At 28.0% G+C, this 24768-nt stretch overlaps 1 protein-coding gene across 1 annotated transcript; it reads right to left on the reverse strand.

Annotated features, from left to right (window-relative positions):
* Positions 1-1939: 1939 nt before the first annotated feature.
* Npc1a (Niemann-Pick type C-1a) lies at positions 1940-23607 on the reverse strand. Its single transcript, XM_089223955.1, has 21 exons — positions 23378-23607; positions 17881-18040; positions 10238-10426; positions 9887-10034; positions 9437-9560; positions 9204-9378; positions 8316-8432; positions 7974-8191; positions 7813-7911; positions 7539-7726; positions 6027-6227; positions 5667-5955; positions 5253-5555; positions 4909-5127; positions 4672-4835; positions 4356-4608; positions 4087-4265; positions 3782-4013; positions 3600-3713; positions 3255-3417; positions 1940-3188 (listed from the first exon to the last, which is right to left on the reverse strand). Exons 1-21 carry the CDS (start codon positions 23447-23449, stop codon positions 3097-3099), a joined length of 3699 nt encoding a protein of 1232 aa, XP_089080081.1. The 5' UTR covers positions 23450-23607; the 3' UTR covers positions 1940-3096.
* Between the last annotated feature and the right edge of the window lie 1161 nt (positions 23608-24768).

Here is a 24768-nt window from a genome sequence, read left to right on the forward strand (position 1 = left end):
CCTTATCTGAAATAAATCCCATCCATGCTGGAGTTCCCCAAGGTGCCGTAGCAGCCCCACTTTTATTTAATTTATACATTTCCGATCAACCCACAACTAACCATACGATCCATAGGCGTGCGCAGGGGGTATGCAGGGTATGCAGCTGCATACCCTGAAGCTCTTTGAAAATCGACACAAGAAAAAAACCTTTTATGCACAAGAAAAATAATTAGTACGTACCTATTATATTAAAAAATTTATAATGATAAAAAATTATTTAAAAAAATGATAGAAATGATATCAGACTAACGGCAGTGACAACGTTTGATTCACGTATTAAAATCATAATAGGGCGATTGTTATGCTAACTTCCGTCTGACGTATACCTATGGCCGGGTGCTATTAGTAAATTGAAATATCTAGTTATTAATTATTATTTTATTAACTATCAAGTATTTGTGTAATACATACTTTTTATATTTTGTCATAGTATATGTTACAATACTTTTTTAATTAAACAGTAAGTCTTTTCAACATTTGTGTATTGTGTAAGTGTATAAATTATTAGAATTTTACATTCTTAAAATAACTTTTAGGGCACGCCAGTGGCAGTCTTTTGCATACCCTGAAAAAGAGGCCTGAGCACGCCTATGATACGATCACAGGCGATTTTGCCGATGATAAAGCCATTATGGCGCTTCACTCAGAACCAGAAATAGCGTCCAACCTCGTACAAATCCACTTAAATCTACTCCAAACCTGGTATAAAGATTGGGGAATCAAGATAAACGAGTCAAAATCCACCCACTGCACTTTCACTTTAAGACCAAGGAACTGCCCTACCATAACCCTTAATGACTTACCCATCCCACCCACACAAAATGTCCGATATCTCGGCCTCCACTTGGACCCCGTCGACTAACCTGGGCCCATCACATCCACACCAAACGTATCGCACTGAATAACCGATCCCGTCAACTACGTTTCCTTCTAACATCTAAACACATCAATCTTAGCAACAAAGTACTTCTATACAAACTACTACTAAAACCCATATGGTCATATGGTATACAACTTTGGGGTTCGGCCAAACCATCGAATATAAAGGAAATTCAAACATTTCAATCAAAATGCCTTCGACAAATTACCAAAGCACCCTTCTATGTCTCAAATGATACACTCCATAATGACCTCTCTATTCCAACAGTACAACATGTAGCCAAAACTCTGTATAAACGATTCCATTCAAATCTCTTCAACCACCGCAATCCTCTAATCTCAAACTTATTTACTCCCAGAATCCCAGGTGACCCTGGAAGACGTTTAAAACGCAAATGGTGTCGGGATCTCCTGACTGAATAAAACCCATTCACAATCTCAAGAAGTTCCATCGCTGGATGGATTCTTCACTCAAGTCATCAGTCCCTTTTATTTTATTTTATTTTATTTTTATTCTATTTCTTATCAACACTTATACTCATTGTAAAAATATATTTACAGATTGTATAATAAAACGAAAAAAAAAAAAAAAAAAAAAAAAAATCATTACAAATATTCAAACTTTTTTTAGTTATTATTTCAGTTTTTTATATGCTTTCAATGTAACCACACTTGGTTGAACTGTTTTTTAAATAGGAAACTACTCTATTCTCTAAGTATAGGCATATAATTTATTTAAATTAAATTTCTAAAACAACAAATTTTGGATTTTTATCTATTCATGATGTAAATTATATAAATAATAAAAATTAACTAAACCAGTACGTTAATTCAACTGTTAGTAACAGCTAGTATAATAGTATTTAGTAGAATGTATTTAGTGTATTAAATGTTCTTCAAACAAGGTATAACAAATTTAATTTTAACGGAAAAAAAAATCAAGTGCGATTTAATATGAGACACAAATTTATTTAAGCATTAATAATCATAATAAAAGATGATATTTTCATTTATCACATTTGACAAATAAATGATACAGTATGTTAATATAATTTTAAAGCTCACAATTCAAAAAAAGATACAATAGGAACAAACTGTCACATTAAGTATTTTTTACACATTTTTATAGGTAGTTCAATACTTCATTTTTTCAGTTAATACAAAAAGAATATAAACTAGCCCAGTAATAAATACATTTTTATAACATATAAATAGTAAGCTTTCCCGAATTACTTAAGTGTATATGTATACCATTCAACTAATATAATATTAAAAATTTAAAACGGCCAGATAATATTTTACAGTATAATATTTTAATATTATTTTACATAATTAGCTAACTTATCATTTCTAATATAAACTAAATTTTTTTTAAATTTAGAGGCACCAATGTTTTTGAAATGCTTATGGCATAATTATTTATAAAGCTTATAAGCATCCATCAATCAACCCATAAGTACTAAAAAAACATATTTTTGCATACTAATCAAAATTAATCTCTTTTTATGGTTTATATTAACTCTCAAGATAAGCCAACCTAACCTACCTACCTAATACCTACAATGTACAAAACAAATTGTATTAGATTATCATAAGAATAAATAAATTTATCATATAAATTATATTAATACTAATTAAGTTATTAATTCAAATATAATGTTATACCCTTGCAAATTATTATTTTAAAACAGTGATTATCTGATGAGATAGCAATGATTAAAAGTAACTAAATTTGCTAATTCTATAATCATTAATTATATTACTTAGATTATTCAGTAAATTTTTTTTCTATTATCCAAACTAAAAATTCACCATTTAAAAACACAAATCAAATTGAGTTATGAATAATAGGTAATCAAATTATAATTAACAGTTAACATTTCAAGAGAATTGCATTATTCTAACATAAAAAATTACCACAGGATTTTTTTTTTAATATCAGTAAATTAAAATATTTTGGTTATCTGTTTTTTTTTTTTTTTTATTAATTATAAAGTTTTCCTGACAAAATCATCTAAACTTAGTTAGGTTATCTGTAAAACCATTTGTATAATAAATACTTAACATTAGTTTTCATTAACTTCATTGACTAATAGGTAACTAAATAAAATTAACTTGGGTGTTTTCAGTTACATAAAAATAAAAGTGATTATACTTATTGATATTTTTTTTTCGTCAATGTTCATTCACTTCTAACAATTGCAGCTTACAACTTCTATTTTTTTTCTTAGTGCTATCAATCTTTTCTACCTGAACATAATTTGGACCTGAGACATAAAAATACATTAGTCAAAATATAATTGATTAGTTAATAAATTAATAGTTCAGAATACCTTTGTAACTTAGTAAAACTGGCAGGAATACTAAACTATGCAAGGCAGCAATAATAACAATACCCATGTACATTCTGAAGTAAAATATTTTAAACACTGGTGTGTTTGCAAAACCAAGTACAGCGAGGCCAGCAAATTTTGTCATAGTTATGCCAGAGAACACCTATTAATCAAAAATATGCATCTATATTATATATTAATTGACATAATATAGAACTAACTCATTCATTATTTTTATGTTCAATGCAACAAATTTCACTCATTACAACAATAAGACATACCTACTTTTATTATGTACATTGTACATAAAAGTAGATACATTAGATATAAAATTTATGTATTTACCGAACTTCCAACTTCTACACTAGAATAAGTAGCACGTTGAATTGGGCAAGAGATCATTGATTTTGAGTTGTGAAAAATTATATGGCCACAAAATTCAACCATTATTCCTATTGCCTAAACAATAAAGATACAGTTTCATAATATTTTAAATTAGGCCATGTTTAAGTTTTTATATTACTCACCATTACAATGTTTACTAACGATACTGCATTAAGAGAAATATCACAATAATACATAAACGCTAACAAGTCTACTGTTATCATTGTGTTAACTATTAAAAGAGTAAAAGCTGAAGATTTTTCAAAATTAGTAAACGTCCACACTACAAATGTTACCATTACAAACGATAACACTAAATGTTGAACGCATACCTGCCATATGGTTAAGTATTGTTCATAAAACACATAAAAAACACTGCAAATACAATCAGATATTAACAAGTTTTATAAATTATAATAATAAATGTGATTAATTGGTGAAAACTCACCTATACGGGAACACCACAGCGGTCGTATTTGGAATTTTTTCTTTAATTGTTTTAGTCATATTATTTGCTATTAATCTAGCAGAGCGCATTGATTCATAATAATCTTTAGATGTTTTCAAGACAGTGTGAAAGGTCATAAAATAATTTGGTCCAGTTGAATTGTTTTTTAAAGAAATAGCCTAATATGTATGTTAAATAAATAAATTAGCATAAAAAATGAATACCACAAATTAAATAATATTAGGTATTATCATATTATTTATAATTACATCGCTATAAGCAGCATGTCCAGCTTTCGAACATTTTTCATCTGGATTATCTTTCAGGAAATATGGTAAAAATTTTGCAAAATCTTGAACATTTGGTCGACCCCATTCATTTTTAATGATATTACAGCTTGTACAATCATCATTGCTGTGTGGACAAAAACTATTGTTCTGAGTAACTTTACAGCAACTTGAAAGAGCAGTCCAATCAAAATAATCATCAATCCACGATGTGGAAGGTCTGTTTATATATGTTCTAAAAAGTAATAAAATTTGGGTTAGATAATATCACAGAGAAATCTTCACATTAATCATTTACAAATTTGCCGTTTTTGAAGCTCTGTAAATTTGATTAGTGATTGAATATTGATCACAGTGAATACCACCGCACAGAAGATTTTGACTATTAACATCAGTCAAATTCAACCCGTCAGTGACCACAAAATAAACAGGGGGTCCAGTTGAAAAGTAACGTTTCATAAACTATTATAAACAATAAATATTTAATTAAATTAGTTTATAAAAGTTAATATTTAATATTAATTGGATACTTTACTTTAAAATATTTAAGCACATAAGAATCATGGGTCATAGTTAATTCGACATCCAGACCCACATCAATTTTTGGAATAACCACAATACTCATACAAAGCCAAGCACTAAATAATAATACAATCAATGGTCTGACAAATTTGTTCATTAAAGTTGGAACGTACACATTTTGAAACATGTTGTATACTAAACTTTGTTTTTTAATTTCTTGCTTAACTGTTTTCTGAATAGACAAATGAATAAATACAAGTCAGTAGATAGGTACACAAGCTTGGAAAAGTATTCAATAAATGCTCAATAATAAAGGTATAATATATTTTTAAAGTATATGGTAGGTATAATACTTACTCGTTTAGCATCCAATGCTAATAAACCTATGAAACAAGACATCTGTAACAAAAAATTGAATACCAAAGCCATGGCAGCATATAATGCAAAAGATCTAACAACAGGCATATCTGACAAACTGCCAATAAAGAAACATGTGATTTCTGCAAGAGTAGTGATGAAAATTGACGGTCCGATTTTGCTTAAAACACGACCGATGTAATCGGGAATTAATTCGTCTTCTTTCATGTCAATTTGTTGATACATTCGAATGATTAAGAATATATTGTCAACTCCGACAGCAAGAACGATAAATGGTATGACCTGATAAAACAAACATTATAGTATGAAAAGTAAATATTACTTAAAACCGGAAGAAATCAAAACATTAATAACAACAATAATCATATATTTTATTTATGTAGAGTAAATTACCTCCAGCACGATCAAGGATAGTGGTATACCGATTATACCATAAAAACCGACTGAACAAACAACAGATGATATAACAATTACTATTCCGAAAAAACTTAGTATGATTTTATTCCATCCAAGTGTGCAGACTATATATAAAAACATGACTAAATAACTTATAGCTATTGTAGACATGTCAGAATGTGATTCTCTATCCAATTCATCTTCCACAGAACGTTCTGAATAATAAGCTACATCCATGAAAGATGGTTTTGAAACCATAGTCCAGTTCTTCATGAAATCCAAAAACCTGTAAAATATGTCCACTTTAATACACAAATCGTGGAAAATGTACAACACAATACAAATAGCTATAGGTACTTGTTTTCCCATTCCAGTGCGTCTTTCAACAACGATTTGCTGTTGTGGTTGTTGAGTACAAAAGTTAATAACAATGATGTCGCTTTTTCATAAGGAGACATTTTAGTTATCGGTTCACTGGAATTGGAAAAACCTCCTAAAGCAATAGATGGATCCACTGGACCCCCATAAGGTGCTAAACACAATGGATTATACGGATTACTGCAAAAAATTAAACAAATAATTAATTCATTAAGAAATTTAATAGAAAAAAAAATAAATAAAAGAAGAAAGCAGTAATTCAACGGAGACACATTTTTAAAATTGATGTTTAATTACATTGGGTACCTCAACATTCAACAAGGGGTTTAGTATGGATGATTGGAAATTAAAAAAATATTCAGACAATGGAGCTTCTTGGGTAATGATTCTTATATTATGCAGATTTGAGTGAAAAATGTGATTTGAAAAGTAGAATGTTATTGATTGGAAATATCAGACTTTCTGTGTGGCAAGTGCGACAGTATCCCATAGAACTATAGACACAAATAACAGGGAGGCATTCAGACTAATCCATGCTTAACTAAGCTCTTTTTCCCACAAAATAAAAAAAACTGAAGATTTTACACATTTAGGGCAGTTGTACCGTCTCTGATTAAAGTTAACCGGAGTTTAATCGGCCGAATTTGTACGGTTAAAAATCTGTTATCAGCTGATTAAGCGTAATCGAAGTTTAACCGTAGACGGTACAACTGGCCCTTACAAAATTAGTGGTTTTACATTTTTAGAGGTTTTGTAATACCAGAACAGTCTTAAAAAGAGTCCAGTATAAACATAGACCTGGGCTTTGGCTTCCCCCTTTAAATCTCAAATACTATTTGCACCTATGATTAGGACTTGGACACTTGGTCTAATTTTATAGGAACTAACAATGTTTTATAAAGAATTAATTTGTTTTTAAGATTGATCTTTATATTTTGTAATCAAAAGAATGTACCTATAGAGACCTAGAGTAGTAGAGTACTATATTGTGTCTTTAATAAAGGTATAGAGCTAGACGCTTTACTTTAGTATTAACTTTTATGACCACAGTTAGTCTTATGACTAAACGCATAATTAAATATCAAGCAGTTTAACATTGAATGAAATAGGAAATACTGAGTTATATTATATGACTATTGGAGGAAATATCCTTTAAAAGGGTCAATATTACAAATTTACAAGTAATAAATTTGGTGGTATACATTTTTACTTTCCATACCTTTTCTATAGGTACCAAATAGAAAATTATACAAAAACAAAAATTAAATTTGTTTGTTTGTTGTATATATATTTAGATGAATTTTCACGCTTTCACAGATAACCAATATATCATTATAGTAATCTTATACCATGTACATGATATACGATAGTAACTAATTAGTAGTTATTAAAAACCTAAATATTTGAATTTAAAATATTTTTTTATTTGTTAAGCATCAACTACACAGGTTATTAGCTTTTTACAAAAATAATTTTAAATATTTTACTTACTGAAAACATAGTTTTAATTTTTCTAAATAACTGTCAGGGTTAGTAGGTCGATTCAGTTTGTAAGGTTTGTTTCCAAAATAGCCCCAAATACTTTGTACTATACAATCCGAAACTTTTGGTGGACCTTTGAATTTAGATACAAGTGGTGCGAAACACACTTTTTCAAGTCCGTTGTATGGACTTCCTAACTGTTAAAATATAATATAATGTATTAAATAAATGTGTACATTAAAATATAATATTAATGCCATTTGAACGTTTACAAAAAACTTACGGTTTCAATTTGCTGTTGTAATTTATGGACTTCCATCAAGAAAGTACGGTTGAACACAGGTCCAAATGTATATGATCCTTCAGATGTGTTATAAAGTACCTAAAATATTAAATACATTTGTTTTTTTAATATTGATTAGTCAATTTTCGAAATAAATTTACATCTCCAACTCCGTTTGGCACGATAATAACTTGTGTTGTTCGGAAAAATGGCTTAAAGTTTGTGTTAAAATATTCACGCTCTTGTCGACATTGGCTACTTGGAGATGACCATAAATCTACTGGATCGATTGTGATCTTTATGTAGTGAATGCCGTGACTTAATATGGTAATCAAACACACTGACACCATAATTGAAATATGTGATCTACTCGCAATATCTATTATAATTATAATAAATAATAAACAAAATTATAAACAATAAAAAATTACTACATAGAACTTATCATTTTACGAAAATAAATAAACTATTACTGAATATACGTATTATTCATTTATACTTACATTTTCCAATTTTATAAAAAAAAATTTCCAATATATTTTTATGTTTCGTTTTAGTATGTTTTGCAATTATGTACTTATGTTTATCATTCTTTTTCTTGTTCCTATTTATTAGTACACCTGAAACATAATTATAGGTCTTATAAAGCTAGTAAATGAATATTATAAAATCTGAGAGCACGGTAGAGAGCTGGCCAAGTGTCAGCAATACCAGTGTATCTTTACACGAATGGTTCATCCGATTTTTCCAACCTTCATATCTCTACTTCCTATTAAGAGTTAAGATGGACTTTTGAAATTTGAAATTTAAATTACATTTGAGGAGCTCAGGACATAGTACAAGTTTAACACCTTGATATTAAGCCTTTTTAAAATGGAGCACTTCAAAGTTTGTAGCTGATCGAACGATCATAAAAATTATAAGGTACTACCAGTATAGATAGAAACGTTATAATTGGCACAAAGGTAGGTTTTATAGGGAGTAAAGTAAGAATAAAAATCTAAAAATTGCATTTTTCTCAAACTTAATGCTAGTTCTAACTTCTAAATGCATGAATGGCATTAAATTAATGAACTATGAATAACAAAAACTTATTGTCAAATACTCCATATTATTATGATAATTAAACCTAAGAAGTTAGAAGATGTCACCTACAATGCAAAAGCCAGCTAAAAGAAATGATATTCAATATCGCAAATATCTCACTACTTAAACAGACTTTTCTAACAGCTTTTTCTCAGTTAGGTTTTTGTTGGATTGTATATTGACAAATTATAGTTTCCTATTATTTTACTGACAACTATAAAGTAGAGCGTTGTTTTTATTTTGGCACAAAAATAATAGTATGTATATGTATTATATAAGTAATAGGCACTTAAATTATAAAATACCTTTAATACAAATGAATCCAGCAAATGTTGACATAATGAAACAAAACAAAATTACCGACGACATAGTTACAATTTTAATGCCTGCTATATTCAACGATTTTTGAGGTTCTTCTATTTTATCTGGCAATGGACAACTTTGTTCGCAGTCCATGCAGCTACAAGCAGTAGTAAGATTCTGAAAGTCAAAATATTTAATAATGTATTATTATGAACAATAACTATACATTACTCACATCTACCGGTTGATTACACGGCGTTACAGGACCTACAAACTGTTGGGGATTTTCAATTTTTACAACTGGTATGTAATTTATGATGAAATCTAGATATGCATTATTTCCTAAGAATTTAAACCATCTAAAAAACAAAAAAATATTTTATAACTTAGTCACATAGAAAAGCGAGAAATAATAGGTAAGTTATGGATTTAAATTATAGTTATACATTTAACCCATTCCTACTAGAATCTATAGGACAAACGAGTTAATTCAGAATAGTGTTTTGTTTACAATGATTTATCATTGTATTCTGATTTAACTCACATTATACAATTATGGCAAATTCAAAAACTATTATACATTAACAACAGATGAGCTATATACTCACACGTCCACTTTTTAGATTCTGAGCGGGCCGAATGTAAACTAAAATAACTGAACTATATATTCACTATTCCTACTTACTTATACGCAGAACAACCTATTGCTCCTGAGCATATAATATCCATCGCTAATTCACCAGTAGCCGGATTTGACACTGATTTACACGAAGTGTAAACGCCTTGCATATATGAATCGGAAATATAAAAATCCAACTCTTTTATCGAAGTGCCTAGATAGCAGACATAATATTAATTGAATTGGTTGTTAAACAGTAATGGCGCAGTTGTTCATAAAAGTGGACAATGACGAATTTCTATCTCCGAGATTAAATGGAAATAATATTCAAAAATTTACTTTACACATGAATTCATTCGAAAAAATTAGAAATAGGCGAATATTGTATCTTAACCAAATTAGTAAAATTGTACTGACCGTTTTCCGTCAATTTGGTGACATTCATAAATCGGCTCTGCGTTGGTGAACAAACCAACTCGCAGATAAATCTTCCAAATGTTCTCATACATGACGGACATCTGTGTAAGAAGTTTGCAGCCTTTAGAATATTTGTGCTTAATGTGGAAAGTTGATCGACTCCACAACACGTATAAAGAGTTTCTCCATCTAATAAAACAAAATAATATACATTTTATTCAAAAATAAAATAATATTTGTAATGAGTTTAAATTGTTAAAGATTTAATATTTATTTATTTTATTGTGTAACAATTAGTATAAGTATTAGCTAAAAATAAATTAAATATCAAATATAGAAAAAAATTAATAAAAATTCTACTCCATCAGTGGTATGAAAGTTTATAATTAAATCAAATAAAAAAATTATATATTTATAGTAAATATAACATTAATACAATAAGAATTCTGAATTATTTGTTAAGTTTTTAAAATGTTCGTAAATTGTTTCAATATTTAAAAAAATATTTAGAGGTAGGTACCTTAAAATTTGACGATAGGTGAATGGTAAATGAATTATTAAAATTAAAGGAATAACGGAATATTCTGAACGTATAAAGTTATTGTTACCTATACCTATCATATGCCTATGTTATGCGTTGATATAAGACACACATCGTCATGCAGATATGACGTCCAACATATTAATTATAAAAATATATATCGCTATTTTAAGCCATAGCATGTAAAGACTAAGTTTACATAAATCAATTTCCGTTTCTCCCCCACCCAATCACAAACGAGTCTTGGTCACTGCAGATAACATTATTTATAAAAAAAATTGATTTTTAAAACGTTAGAAATAATTTCTTAATCTCTTATGAAGTAAATTATTTTTAAAATAGGAAAAAATGTACACTCTAAATCGTATTTTTTAAGATATGCATAATATATTACTACACAATATTGACTAGATAGGTGTATGGATAAATCCAATTGACTTTTGTTGATATTATGATTTATAGAATATAGACGCACAAATAAGTAGGTAGATATTCAAATTAAATCACTGCTCATTTTTTTTCTAAAAGTAATATTTAACTAAGCATAATATTACTAAACATAATACGTAACTAAACATAATATTACATATTTAAAGATATCGTTTTTAATAATCTTTAATTATTTGTAGGCAAGGCCGTAGCCATGGGGGTTTAGGGTTCAGACCCCCCCCCCTCCCGAAATTTTTTTTGAAATAATATTAAATAGTTTGAATAGTTTTTTTTAAATGCCTATTATATTTGAAACTTATACGTGTCACTGTTATTAAAACACATAACTTATTTATTCATTTACTTAATGTAAATTCTGTAAATTATAGATGTAAATAATGTAATTTCATTGTTCCCAATGGCCGATGTCGCCGAGGGCTTTTCTTAATTAAAATAAAAAAAACACATAAATAAATAAAACGGTATATTTTATATTTATATTGTGTTAGATAAACGATAACTAATCTTAATGCACTTTCTTAAAACCTAATGTATAGCTCACATAATACCTACAGTATCTAATCTTAATTATTTTGGTAATCGATGGTCAGTAGAGCCGTATAACAGATTTTGTTTATGCCATTGTCAGTAATCACGGAGTGCATTAAATCGTACACACGACGTTTATTTTTTCGGTATATATCTGTTTTGTTGCATCAAAAGTTCGTGAATTTTTCATTTAAATACCAACCCACGTGAAAGTTAATTATTTTTAAAAATGAATAAATCTTCACAATCCAATTTATCATCTTGGATTTCTACAGAACCAAAATCAAAAAAACGTAAAATTGACAGCTTAGAAATTATAAGTTCTAACAATCATGAGCAAGTTGAAAGTCAGTACAATAAGTTAGAAGTGGTTAAATCTTTTAGTATGCTTGATATTGGAAAATTTGTAAGTGCTAGTATTAGTGAGTTGAGTATCAAAGAACAATTATTAAACAACCCTTGGTGTCCTCCAAATGATTATAAGTTTCCCGTGAGTGGAAAACGAAATTTGCGATTTCAACGTCATTGGATGGATCAGTATTCATGGTTAACCTACTCAGATCTATTAAATGGCGTTTTGTGCAAATACTGTGTAGTTTTTGCTAGAGAATGTGCAGGAAAAGGAAATCATGTTAAATTAGGGGCTCTGGTTTTAAACAGTTTTTCAAACTGGAAAAATGCGTTGGAAACTTTTCAATTACATTCAAATAATTTATACCATAAAAAATCTGTAGAATCTGCTGAACACTTTTTATCTGTACAACGGGGCTTACAACCAAATATTGTTCAACAAATATTGATGTAGGTTTAAAAAAACAGATTGAAGAAAAAAAAAAAAAAAACTTTGTCCAATAGTTAATACTATAATAATGATTGGTAGGCAAGAAATTCCATTTCGGGGTACTTCGGATTTTGGACGATTGACGTTAAGCGATAGCGAACCTATAATTGATAAATGACGGTAATTTTTCGTATAAATATAAAATTTATTCTCTCCCCCCCACCCTACCCCCCGAAATATTTTTCTGGCTACGGCCTTGTTTGTAGGTTAGTTGAAGAATAATCCTAATTCTTATTTATCAAAACATTGCTAAATTATTTATGCTTAAATTAGTTAATCTCAAATACAAACACTGCAACGAAAACAATAAAATTATCTATTTCGTAAAAAAACTAATCAAGAATTGTGAATTTTATTGTTGTAAATTAAAGTTCTCAAATAATAATAAAAACTTTAATGTTGTTAAAACATGCTCTCGTTAATCATCCAATTATTTTTAAAATTGAATATTATATACTGATAAATTCGATATAAATTAAAACAAGATGTACCGACATTTAGGCATTTGGATGTTAAAAAAAATATTCATTCCTAAATTATATAAAAAAAGAAATAGTCGCGTCTAGCTACTATACTTAAACTATTTATGGGTGCTTAAAATCTATATAATGTAACTTAGAATATCAACTAAGATAAGCATTCATGTTGGTTTCAATGTTTGAAGATCGAAGATACTAATAAACAAGTATTCGATCAGAGGTAATCAAAATAATTCTATACCGAAAATTATGCAACATAAATATTATTAATTATTATAATATTATAACCAGGAGTGTTTCCATAGGGTATACCGTATACTATACATATATGCCGTATACTATCAAGACTATTTTTCAATATTATGGGTAGGCATAGGTACTGCGTATGTGCGTATGTTCTCAATCATAATCGGATATTATACTAATGCGTTTATCCGTTACCTGCACCAACTCGTAACATTTATAATACGATTGTACTTTGTGTGACCAACCACGTTTAACATTTAATTTTAATTTACTAACATAATATTTGTATTTGAGAAGTTTTATTAAACTTAACATTTAGCTTAATAAATTGTCCTATACTGTATAACTAGAAATAGTACTGAATTTAAAGAGCTATTTTTATTAAAATATGAGATAGAATTCTAAACGCGAAGGCTTGTTAAATTGCAACAAAGCAATTTTAGACTTAGGCTCTTCCTTACGTCATAACAGATTAACTGCCACTCGAATGACAAATGTCATTGCAAAGAAGATGTGCAAAAGACTTATTTCACGTCTTATACAGTCAAATTCAAAATTTACCATAACTGTCCATAACAATTAACAGTGGACGAATCGACAACGATGAGTACCAAATGCACACTAGATGTGTATATTTTATCATATTTCGATGCAGAAACGCCCCTTGTAGTATTTTTAGACCTGATTAAGTTAAATGGACAAGATGTTGAAAATATTTATAAGAAATCTAGTTTAAAATTTTTTCCATATTATTGACACGGTTTTTACCGGACTTACTCCTATAAACCTTAAGATAAATATTTTTATTGTATCAAATGTTTATATTTGATGATATAATAAACTCTTAAAAAAATTTTATGGGAACACCTCTATTATATAATTTATAACCCATTAATCTCATTTAAGTAAGCTTTATTTTAGTTTATAAATTTACTATAGATATTTTTCGATGTAAACTCTTCAAAAGACAGAAATACAATACTTTAATATGCATATTATACATTTTTATAGCAATTTTCTAAACTCATCATCTTTAACATATTATATTATTTTCAAGACATTACCTATAAAAATGTGATACCTAATTTTATTTTTATGAAATTGCAATATCTATCCCTACTTTAGCCAGAAAATATTATAAAGTTAGAATTTTAATAATACATAAAGGTTTTTTTTTAAATAGCGATATGGGTAAAATTTTATACCAAATAAAAACATAAAAATTCTTAAATTGTTAAATACATATTTTAATCTCAAAATGTATTATTTTATTTTATTTTTAAATAAATTTAAATAAATTGTTTTTGTAATAGGGTATATAGTTACTTATACCTGTATCTAAACAACATATTAGTAAAATGGTAAGTACTTATTATTTTACAACTGAATTTTCATTACCAATTACCAAGTGATTCTAATAATTGTTTCAGTATCTATAAGTATTACTTGCATTCCTTTTTTTTAAATCATTATATTGAACGATTTTAAATTTGCAAACTATTTTAGACAATAGATAGGTAAATTTTGTTTTTAATTGATACCCATACATAATATTTGATTTTTAAAATAATAAGGTAAGTAACTATTTATTATAAAATATTTAAATGTTTTAAATGTTAGCCTTGCATTATGGATAGAACTTGTAAATTTATATTGTAGAATTTATTTGTGTCATGTAAATATAGAATGATATAAACGATAGCATGTTTATTTAAAAATTTTAAATTCAATGTAAATAGGTTTCGGCGTATAACCATTTAAGTAACAAATATAAATTGTATACATTATACATAATGTATGATGATTTACAGCTAAATATTTATATACTTACGGCATCCGAACTGACCGTAGAAGATAAAAAATATAATGTCCGCATAACAATGATAAGAATAATAAAATCTGGACGATTTTTATACTATAGATGAAAATTGTATTATAATGAGGTTCGACTGTTTCATTTTCTAAACAACTGAACGTAAAGTAGTAAACTAGTAAACTACTGTCTACTTCGGGTGTTTCATAAAATGTAGGTAGGTATATTATGTTCAGTTTTAGATCCTGAGTGGAGAGATTAATTTATTGATTTTATCTTTATGTGTTTTTAGCTATAATTTTTATTTGTCTATTTACATTCTACTCGATAATAGTAGTTTCGATTTTTAACCTCTAACTTTTCTGATAGAAAAATAAAGGTAGTTGGTACATTCAAGAAGACAAAATTGAAAATGTTTGGTGGCCTTAAAAGAGTTGGGGAAAAATTAGAGTGGTTCCCAAACTGTTACGAGTTTACGACCACGATGCCCTAAGGATAAAGTTTCGAGTTTCGTAGAACTACCTACAAACATTTATTGAAAAACCAATACTCCAAAAAATATTTTATATAAACTGTTCATGATTATCGTTTATTATAATTTATAGTAATTAAAAAAATTATTTTAAATCAAGATTTTTGTAATTAAAATATTATTTAGATTTTATAATATACATCAACTTTTAATATTTTTTATGTAAAGAAATAAAGAATGGAACTGTTTCATGGTTTTATATTGTTCAAATTCAAAGTAAAACGAATATTTTATGGCAAAATTAATAAATTTCCCAGTACCTATTCATCACGTACATCTTTCGGAATCTTTGAGATTGTCCAACAAAACCCTTATGTTCCGCGAAACACACTTTGGGAATCGCTGGTATATATAATATACTATATTATACAGTTCAGCCTATGGAGTTAAAAAGTAAAATAAAATACACATGTTTCAATAAATATTGAAGGATAGGTAGGTATATACAAGGTGTTAGGTGATTCTTTTAAGTGGGTACACTAATTATCTCGAAAAGTATTTACTTTTTCAAAATATTTTTCACATGGTTTCAAGTTGTTAAAAAACCAACGTTTTAATTAAAAAATTATATTTTTAAAAAAATTTTATCCTTATCATTTTTTAAGTTTTTTACTTTTTTGAATGACAACATAGAGTTTTAATTTCATATTCCAAAGCAGAATATTTTTCTAAGTATTTTGATTCATAAAAATCGAATTTAGGGCTAGTAGTTTTTGAGTTATAAGTATTTAATGTTTAGATTGGCAGAGTGGAGTGGTACGGGGTTACCCTGCAAAGTGTTTGTCCGCTACTCCGCTTTTCTAAACTTTAAATACATATAACTCATAAACTAATCGTCCTAAATTCGATTTTTATGAATCAAAATACTTAGAAAAATATTCTGCTTTGGAATATGAAATTATAACTCTATGTTGTCATTCAAAAAAGTAAAAAACTTAAAAAATTATAAGGATAAGAAATATTTAAAAATATAATTTTTTAATGAAAAGGTTGGTTTTTTAACAACTTGAAACCATGTAAAAATATATTTCGAAAAAAGTCAATACTTTTCGAGATAATTAGTGTACCCACTTAAAAGAATCACCCTGTATGTTACTTTAATTTTAATTCTATATGATGTGTCAATATAACAACAATATTCAACTTAGGTATACAACAGTAATGACTAATGGTAGACTTACTTATATATGATTATATTTCGTACATATATGTGAAATGTGCAGACTGTACTTGAAGTATGTAATTATTGTTAATTTAAGCTTTTTAATTTACCTTCAACTTCCAGTTTATTGTGAGGTAAATAAATAAATAAATAAATAGGTAGGAACTTCTATACCTAAGATTATTCATTATTATAAGAAGAGTAACTGGTTTTATAAACAAAATTTTCAAACTAACCTGAATATTTCATCAGTTATTACTCATTAAGTAATACTGACATACCTACTTTATTACTTAATAGCATAATTCATTCATTTCACTGAAATATATATAGATATACCTAGGCATCCTATGGCTATATAGCTATATTAGCTACAGTAAAAAATAACAATTACGTATAAGGTTAATTTATTTAATAATAATTTTTTTTAACATGAATATATGATCCAGCTGATTAAAAAATTTTCAAACAAATTACTGTCTATTATAATAAATTAACAAATGCATTTTCAAATAAGTATTAGTTTAATAAAATAGACTATGCATAAAATTGGTGCCTATCTAATAGTATATCTAATAAATTCCATTTATTTATGGTATATAGAATATATGTGGAATAGAAATAAAGAACTTTCATGGGTTTATGCTTCTAGTTTCAAGTTTGTACCTATATACTTAGTTAGGTACAAGGTTTTTCATTATTCACATAATATATTGCTATTAGTTTTGTTTTTTGATTATAAGAAAAAAATTTCCTTAATAAATACAATTTAAATTTTTTTCAGTAAATATGCATAACATTCATATTTATAACTATATCTATGGTTTATTCGTAAAAAAGTATTATTATCTATAACGTCTATATAACTATTATCTTTTAGGTAGGTGTATATACTATTCGAAATCGCAATTATATTAAAATAGCAGTATTATTTAAATCATGTTTTATGACATAAATTATATCACAATTAAAGTAAGTAGGTACTTACTCATAATTTATATAATAAAATATATTTAAAAAGAAAAAATGGTTATAGCTAGCATTGACTTACCTTTTGAATGATCTTGTATGAAATCAGGGCACCACGTTTTTAGAACATCAATAGATTTTAGGTCGGTCATCGGTTTTGGGGGTCCATCATAACGGCAATTAAGTGGTCGAAATTCGTCTTTTCGCTCACATTCTCCGTACCATATACAAGTATCATTAGCCTAAAATAAAATTTTTCTTTGAGTAAATTACTAAATAAAACTATAGAAGTATATTAGGTCCTCTATACCTATACTGCGCGGACACCTCGATAAAACATAAAACTATCGTGTGTTGTTAAGTTTAAAATAATCCGCGCCTCTATAAATTTGAGTAATGAGTACCTACTTACAAGTAACGTTTTATCTATACATGTTAATCATGACGTGCAGGTATATGTTTTTGTAAACACTTTTTATAAATATTTTTTGTTTTACTTATAGGTAGGTAGGTATAATCTATGCAATACGTTAAAAACAAATGTCACACGTTTAAAATATTAGCAAATTAAAAAATAATGATTTATCACCTGCGATATAACGAAACATTTAATTTTTGTAAATAATATTTTGGATATAGACCATACTACCATAGTAAATAATTATCACTATACAACAGTAATTTAATTACCAAATTACGTACAAACATTTTAATATGGCATTATTTACTTCAGAATCGTAACTGATTATTATTAATTTGAAAACATAGTATGAATTATGTATTAAAATATGATACTTATTTTGATCAATTGCGTTATTATCAAAAATTAGGGTCTCGTACGCAATATACAGTAATATAATTTGGGAGATAGAAACTAGCTAATATATATGCGATATTCCATGAAAACGATATAACTATACTATGCTACATTCATTTTCATAAAAAAATATATTTAAACGAAATTTTGCATAGGTAGGTAATAACATTTCAAAATACATTATTTATGAACAATTATAAAACTAGTTACAGTGGATATTGTACTACCCATACATTTATTAAAAAATAATATACAACTGTAGAAACAATCTACACCTACACCTATAACCAGTTCATTTTAGTCGTCCAAGCTCCTAGGACCTAAAGGTCACTAACAATAACAAAATAATGTTTGTTTAATATGCACATGCCATTGATTATAACTTATAATTTATTATGAAATTCTATAATGATATCATTAAATTTGATATCATATTGCCAATAACCACATTATCACAATATCTAGTCTCACACCCTCACTGCATTTAAAAAATTAAATGCATTTTAAACTATCCAATTATTGATTAAACTTAATTATATTCATACGTCAAAAAATACAAATTATAATTAATAATTGAAATATATTTAAATGGAGCATAGCCATTAACCACATAAACATAGGTACTTATAGTAAAAATGTTTTTAGATTCAAGTATACATATTATTACTATAGTTGAACTATACATGATTGTCCATTTAACGAAAAACACTCATTATAGCAGAAAACACTAAACGTTTTTGAAAATATTTCATTTACATCAGTATAATTTGTTATTAATCAATGTTTTTGGAAAAAAATATCTTTATCATTTCTTGAAGGTTTCTAATACTTTTGAACGAGAACCTCCATTTTAATCTCACATCCCGACGCAAAATATTATTCAAAAATCGAAATAGGTATTTCGATCTATAAAAATCAAATTTTGGACAGTTAATTATTAGCAAAGTATTTTAGTATTAAGTTATAACTTATAACTTGTAATAGTAATTAAAATTTAGATATAATCAGAGTAGTGAACAAATATTTTGGGAGGTATCCCTATACAATAATTACACTCAGCTCATCAACATTTTAAGTACCTACTTATTAGCTATAAGTTTATACTCAATAATAATTATACACTATAGTTATCCGAAATTCAATTTTTATACAATATCGAAATACTCTAGAAAATATTCTGCTTTAAAAATGGAATAAGAAACCAAAAATGTATGTTGTCATTTGTCAATATCAAAAAAAAAAATAAATAAATAAATAATTTAAAAAAATGTTTTATAAAAACTTAAAAAAAAATAGAAATAAATAAATATTTTTTGGAAAAACGTTATTTTTCAAGACAAAATTATATAAGTACCTACCTAAAACAAATACTTTCAAAAACTTTAACGTTTTTGAAATAACGAGTGCAGGCTCGGATAGGCCAGTCAAGCATTCAAAAAAATCTCGAAGGGCCGCTTAAATGTTGTGCTAGTATGAGAAATTTGACGCAATGCCCACGTTACGATTTTAATGACAGCTATATTATAATAGTAGTATACACTATACAGTCAACAAACAGGATAAGATCATTACTATTTATTAATACTAAAATTCGTCCAATATGGGCTTATTCTATAGCAAATTACGGACCGATAGAAAAATATTTCTCGAAGGGTCGAGACTATCCAATCCTGCCCTAAACGAGTGTATAATATATTTGATAAACTCAACTATTACATTAAATATTAAACAGATTACCTGGCATGCTTTTAAGATTAAATACTTCGTAGTTGGAGTAGTTGGATACATCACATTTTCAAGGAAAAACTAGGTAAATAAAATAAGCATGAAATCATGATTTTTATCATAAACGAAGGAACAAAATGCATACATAATATATACGAGATTTCTTTTATGAATAATGAATGTATGTTAGGTGTATATTCATAATAAATTCAAATATCAAAACCATTCTGCAGAGTTAACGCTGATTCCTTTAACATTAATATTTGTTTATAAAAAATAATCTGTATAGAATGTCAACGTATTGTTGACAATTCGCTATTCTCGGAATATTCCATTTTGTGATCAAGGTATAAAAAATTAAGATTATTCAAGAACCAACGGTTTTATAAAAATTATAAAAATAAGTTTTCATAAAACCAAACTATTATAATATGTCTTAGTTGTTAAAATATTTAAAATACTACACACGGTAATTTTACCATAACGCAACATATTATACAATAATTATTAGGTATAGAAACATATAATTAATTAATTAGATAAAATATGGACAAATTATGAACAAATACAAATTGGATTAATTTGTTTATGTGATCAATAGTAAACAAAGAATTTTTAAGTTTTCAACATTATTTAACACGTTACTATCCTGAGTATTCTTATAAATAGGTACATATCTTTTTTTTTAATTTAAAATATAGTTATAATTGTATAATGTACCTAAATTTAAATATTAGGTAATTGCAAGACAAATAATGTGGCTAATTGTTTACAAAATTCAGATTGTTTAACAATGTTAACTTAAAAATAATAACACGATTTTGAAACAGAATATTTTTTATGTTATTCGGATAAAAAATAAATGCCACACCACACTATTTCAGTGTCACTTATACAGTTATAATTAATTTGGTAAAATGGTAACGTGTTAAATAAAATTATCTAATTTTATTTTATTGAAATAATAGTCAGCATGAAATAAATCGTTTACTTTTTCAGTGTTTCATATTTCATTTGTATAAAATATGGCAAATGCTGATTTTTTCTTCAACAATATTCTATATTTATAGATTCCTATTTACAATCAAAATGTTTTGACAGACCAATTATAAAGAATTGCATGATATGTATAAACATACCCAGTGGAGTAACTAAGTGAAAAACTAGGGGTGGACCAAAATCTGGATAACCAAAATTAAATTCCTAAGGCCTCCACCTCACTGGTGTCAATATATCTTTATTTTATTTTACCAAATTGTTTGTTTTAACACAAGTTAAGATTTATGGTATTTATTTTATGGCTAGGAATCAATTCGTAGGTGAAGGTACTAAGTAGTTAGTATAGTTGGGTACCGAAATTGATTATTTGTTATAAAGTATACAAGAATTAATTATTAAAAAGGTTAGATTAGATATATCTAAAACTGGGGCAAAAATATACCTTAGCCTCCCTTACAATTACGCCACTGAATTTTTTACCAATTTGTGTTATTCAAATTCAAATTTATATTAGATTATTATATATATTAGGTATAAATACTATTTTTTTTTTCCGATAGTTACTGACTTTATACATTACCATTTCGATTTAAAAATCGAAAAATCCTATAAAGCGAAGGAGCACGATTAAATGATGAAATTTGAAATTTGTAAAGAAATAATAAACATAATACACGATTATAATTATCCGATAATTTCACAGGAATTCAGTGATAATATACAACGGCTAGAAATATTAGCGAATTAAATTATTTATAGGTACCATTTAAATTTTACCTATATTTGCGTTTATATGATTACATATAATATAATATTAAAGCAAGTGCGTGTATGTGTAGACTAGACTTCACATGCGCCAGTATTCTAATTAATACGGATACACAACAGTTTACAGTAAACACTAGACATCATGTATAGGTATTAGGTACCTACTAATTACCAATTACATTTGATACCAACAGACAGCAGTTATTATATTATATTGCACATAAGACGAGAGACGACTGTATTAAAAAAAAACGTTAAGAGAAATCACTAACAGGATCTCGCCGTTCTTCAAGATTGGAAAATAGTGCCATTTAATGCAGCCCTCGAGGATTTAGAAGAGGATGTCAGTGCATATATTTCTCTCTTGCGACAAAACAAAGTGTATACGTTCACAATAATTTAATAAAATTTATAATAATTATAATTTATAAAATTATAGTGAAATAAACTCTTATACAATTTAAAGGTAAGATTAATATTTAAATTCTAGGGCATCTTATTGCCCCATAGGCTATTTATTTATACTTTAATTCTTAAACAAGTTATGAGTGTCACAATTATGAATTGTTTGTACATCTTAATAGTTGCTCATAACTTGCTTTAAAATAAAAATATAATAACACGCATGAGATGCCCTAGGTAAATCTTACCTTTTAATTATATAAGAAAATTTCAATATAATTTTAGTAATTATTATGATTATAATCATTATTATGAACGTACAATTTGCTATATTGCATGAGGGTCAGGGTAAGAAAAAAATGCGCTGACGTCCTAACTCCTGCTAAGAGTATAGACGCAAGACGATTTTGTGATAATAAATACTTAAAACAAGAATCGACTTATCTAAATCTAGATGGTGTTCTCGAGAAGAAAAATATTTTGTTTAACAACTGCACAATCACTAACTCTTGAGATAAACAACCAATCTTAAAGTGTACCTACTGTGTCTTAACAATACGAGTAGATGTGTACATAGGAAATGCAGCAGAAATGCAGAATGCAACTGATCGATCGCGGCGTGAGGGAGGTGCGATCAGAAACGCATCGAAAGATATTATACTCGTATACCTAATTTGAAAAATTTAAACACGACAAACACGTATAATATGTAAGACGATGGACACTACCGCCTACGCGCAAGTCGGCTGACCAATTTTTCAGAATAAAAACGTATAAGATTCAAAAAAAAAAAAAAAAACATATAAAAAATCGGCGACTAAAATATTAGCTACCAACGGCGGTGGACGAGCGTCTCCACGATACTCACCCGTGACGGGAGGACGGACAACAGAGTGAACAGGACGGTGACGGTCGTGATTAAAGTTGGCGACATAATCATTTATCGCGAAGACGGCGATCATGTACAATGTGCGTGCCGTGCGGTGCTCACCAGCAACACAAAATACAATAATGTGCCGACGCGATGAAGAATGAACGCGGACTGCGGCCTGCTACGAATTACGATCAACCGGTCCCACGAGTCACGACGACTGAAGACCGAGACGGCGAGACGGAGACGGTGTCAGATCGTATATTCGTATCGCTTCTTGCGCGGCGGTTTACCAAACGTCAAGTACCTACCGCCATCTCGGGGCGACCGCGACAGGTGTACGGCGAGAATACAATAATAATAATAATAATATTTCGACCAAACCGATCGGAAGCGCACTACCTGCACAATGCACACCGTACACGGCCACGTAGGTATAACTGGTATAAGTAATACCTCTTATAGCTACCATGAAGAATTAGGATAATATATTATATAATATTATATTTATCTTTATTCTTCACGAGTTCATGACCTACCTGTACATAGGTAGGTACCTACCATATTAAACACGCAGCCGACAACAATAAACGTAGAAATAATAATATAATATTGACCCGTTCTCCCGCTGTGTGCCGAGACCGACAGTCGACGTAAAGACGCGTTTTTGCCTTTCATGCCTACCTATTGTAAAAATATTATTCTGTATTTCTGTGTCTATCCGCATAAAACAGAAAGGTCTTTGCAACGTCTACTTGCACTAATCAAAATAAACAAACCGACGATGAAAACCTCTCGCTGATCCAATTGATCCATAATCTTGATCCATCATCCATACATTTATGAATATACCTTTGAAAATCGATTTAGTAAATATAAACGATTGAATAAAACTTGTGACTGCAGGTAATATATGTGACACTTGTGAGCGTCCCCAGACCCCAGGGCTGTGGGGTTGCAGGACGGGGCCACTTGCTCCCCTAGAATTTTAAATTTGTAATTTTAAAAATAATTATAATATCTAATTGTAATAATGACCAAACATATAATAATGTACTATGGATATATAAATTGTAAACTTTATTTATTTTTTGAATTAATTTTACCTCCATCACGCTTAAAAAAATTGTTTGGAGACGCCCATGTGACACTCGTATAGACAGTAGACACTGACAGAAGCGAATTCATAGGTGTTTTTGGCACATTGTAATTCTAAAGTCAAATATAATATCGACTAATAAATTATGCAATATTGTTTTCGGTAATTATACATATCATTATTACAGTATCCAGCAGTATGTCGCAACATTCACCGCGTTAAAAGTAATATAAAATAATACAATTTTCAAAAATACCTGTATACCTTCGACGGGATGTACCAAATACCA

This window comes from Diuraphis noxia, unplaced genomic scaffold (assembly GCF_037042655.1).
Source record: "Diuraphis noxia isolate RWA-SAM2 unplaced genomic scaffold, SU_Dnox_SAM2 contig0003, whole genome shotgun sequence".
Taxonomy (NCBI): domain Eukaryota; kingdom Metazoa; phylum Arthropoda; class Insecta; order Hemiptera; family Aphididae; genus Diuraphis; species Diuraphis noxia.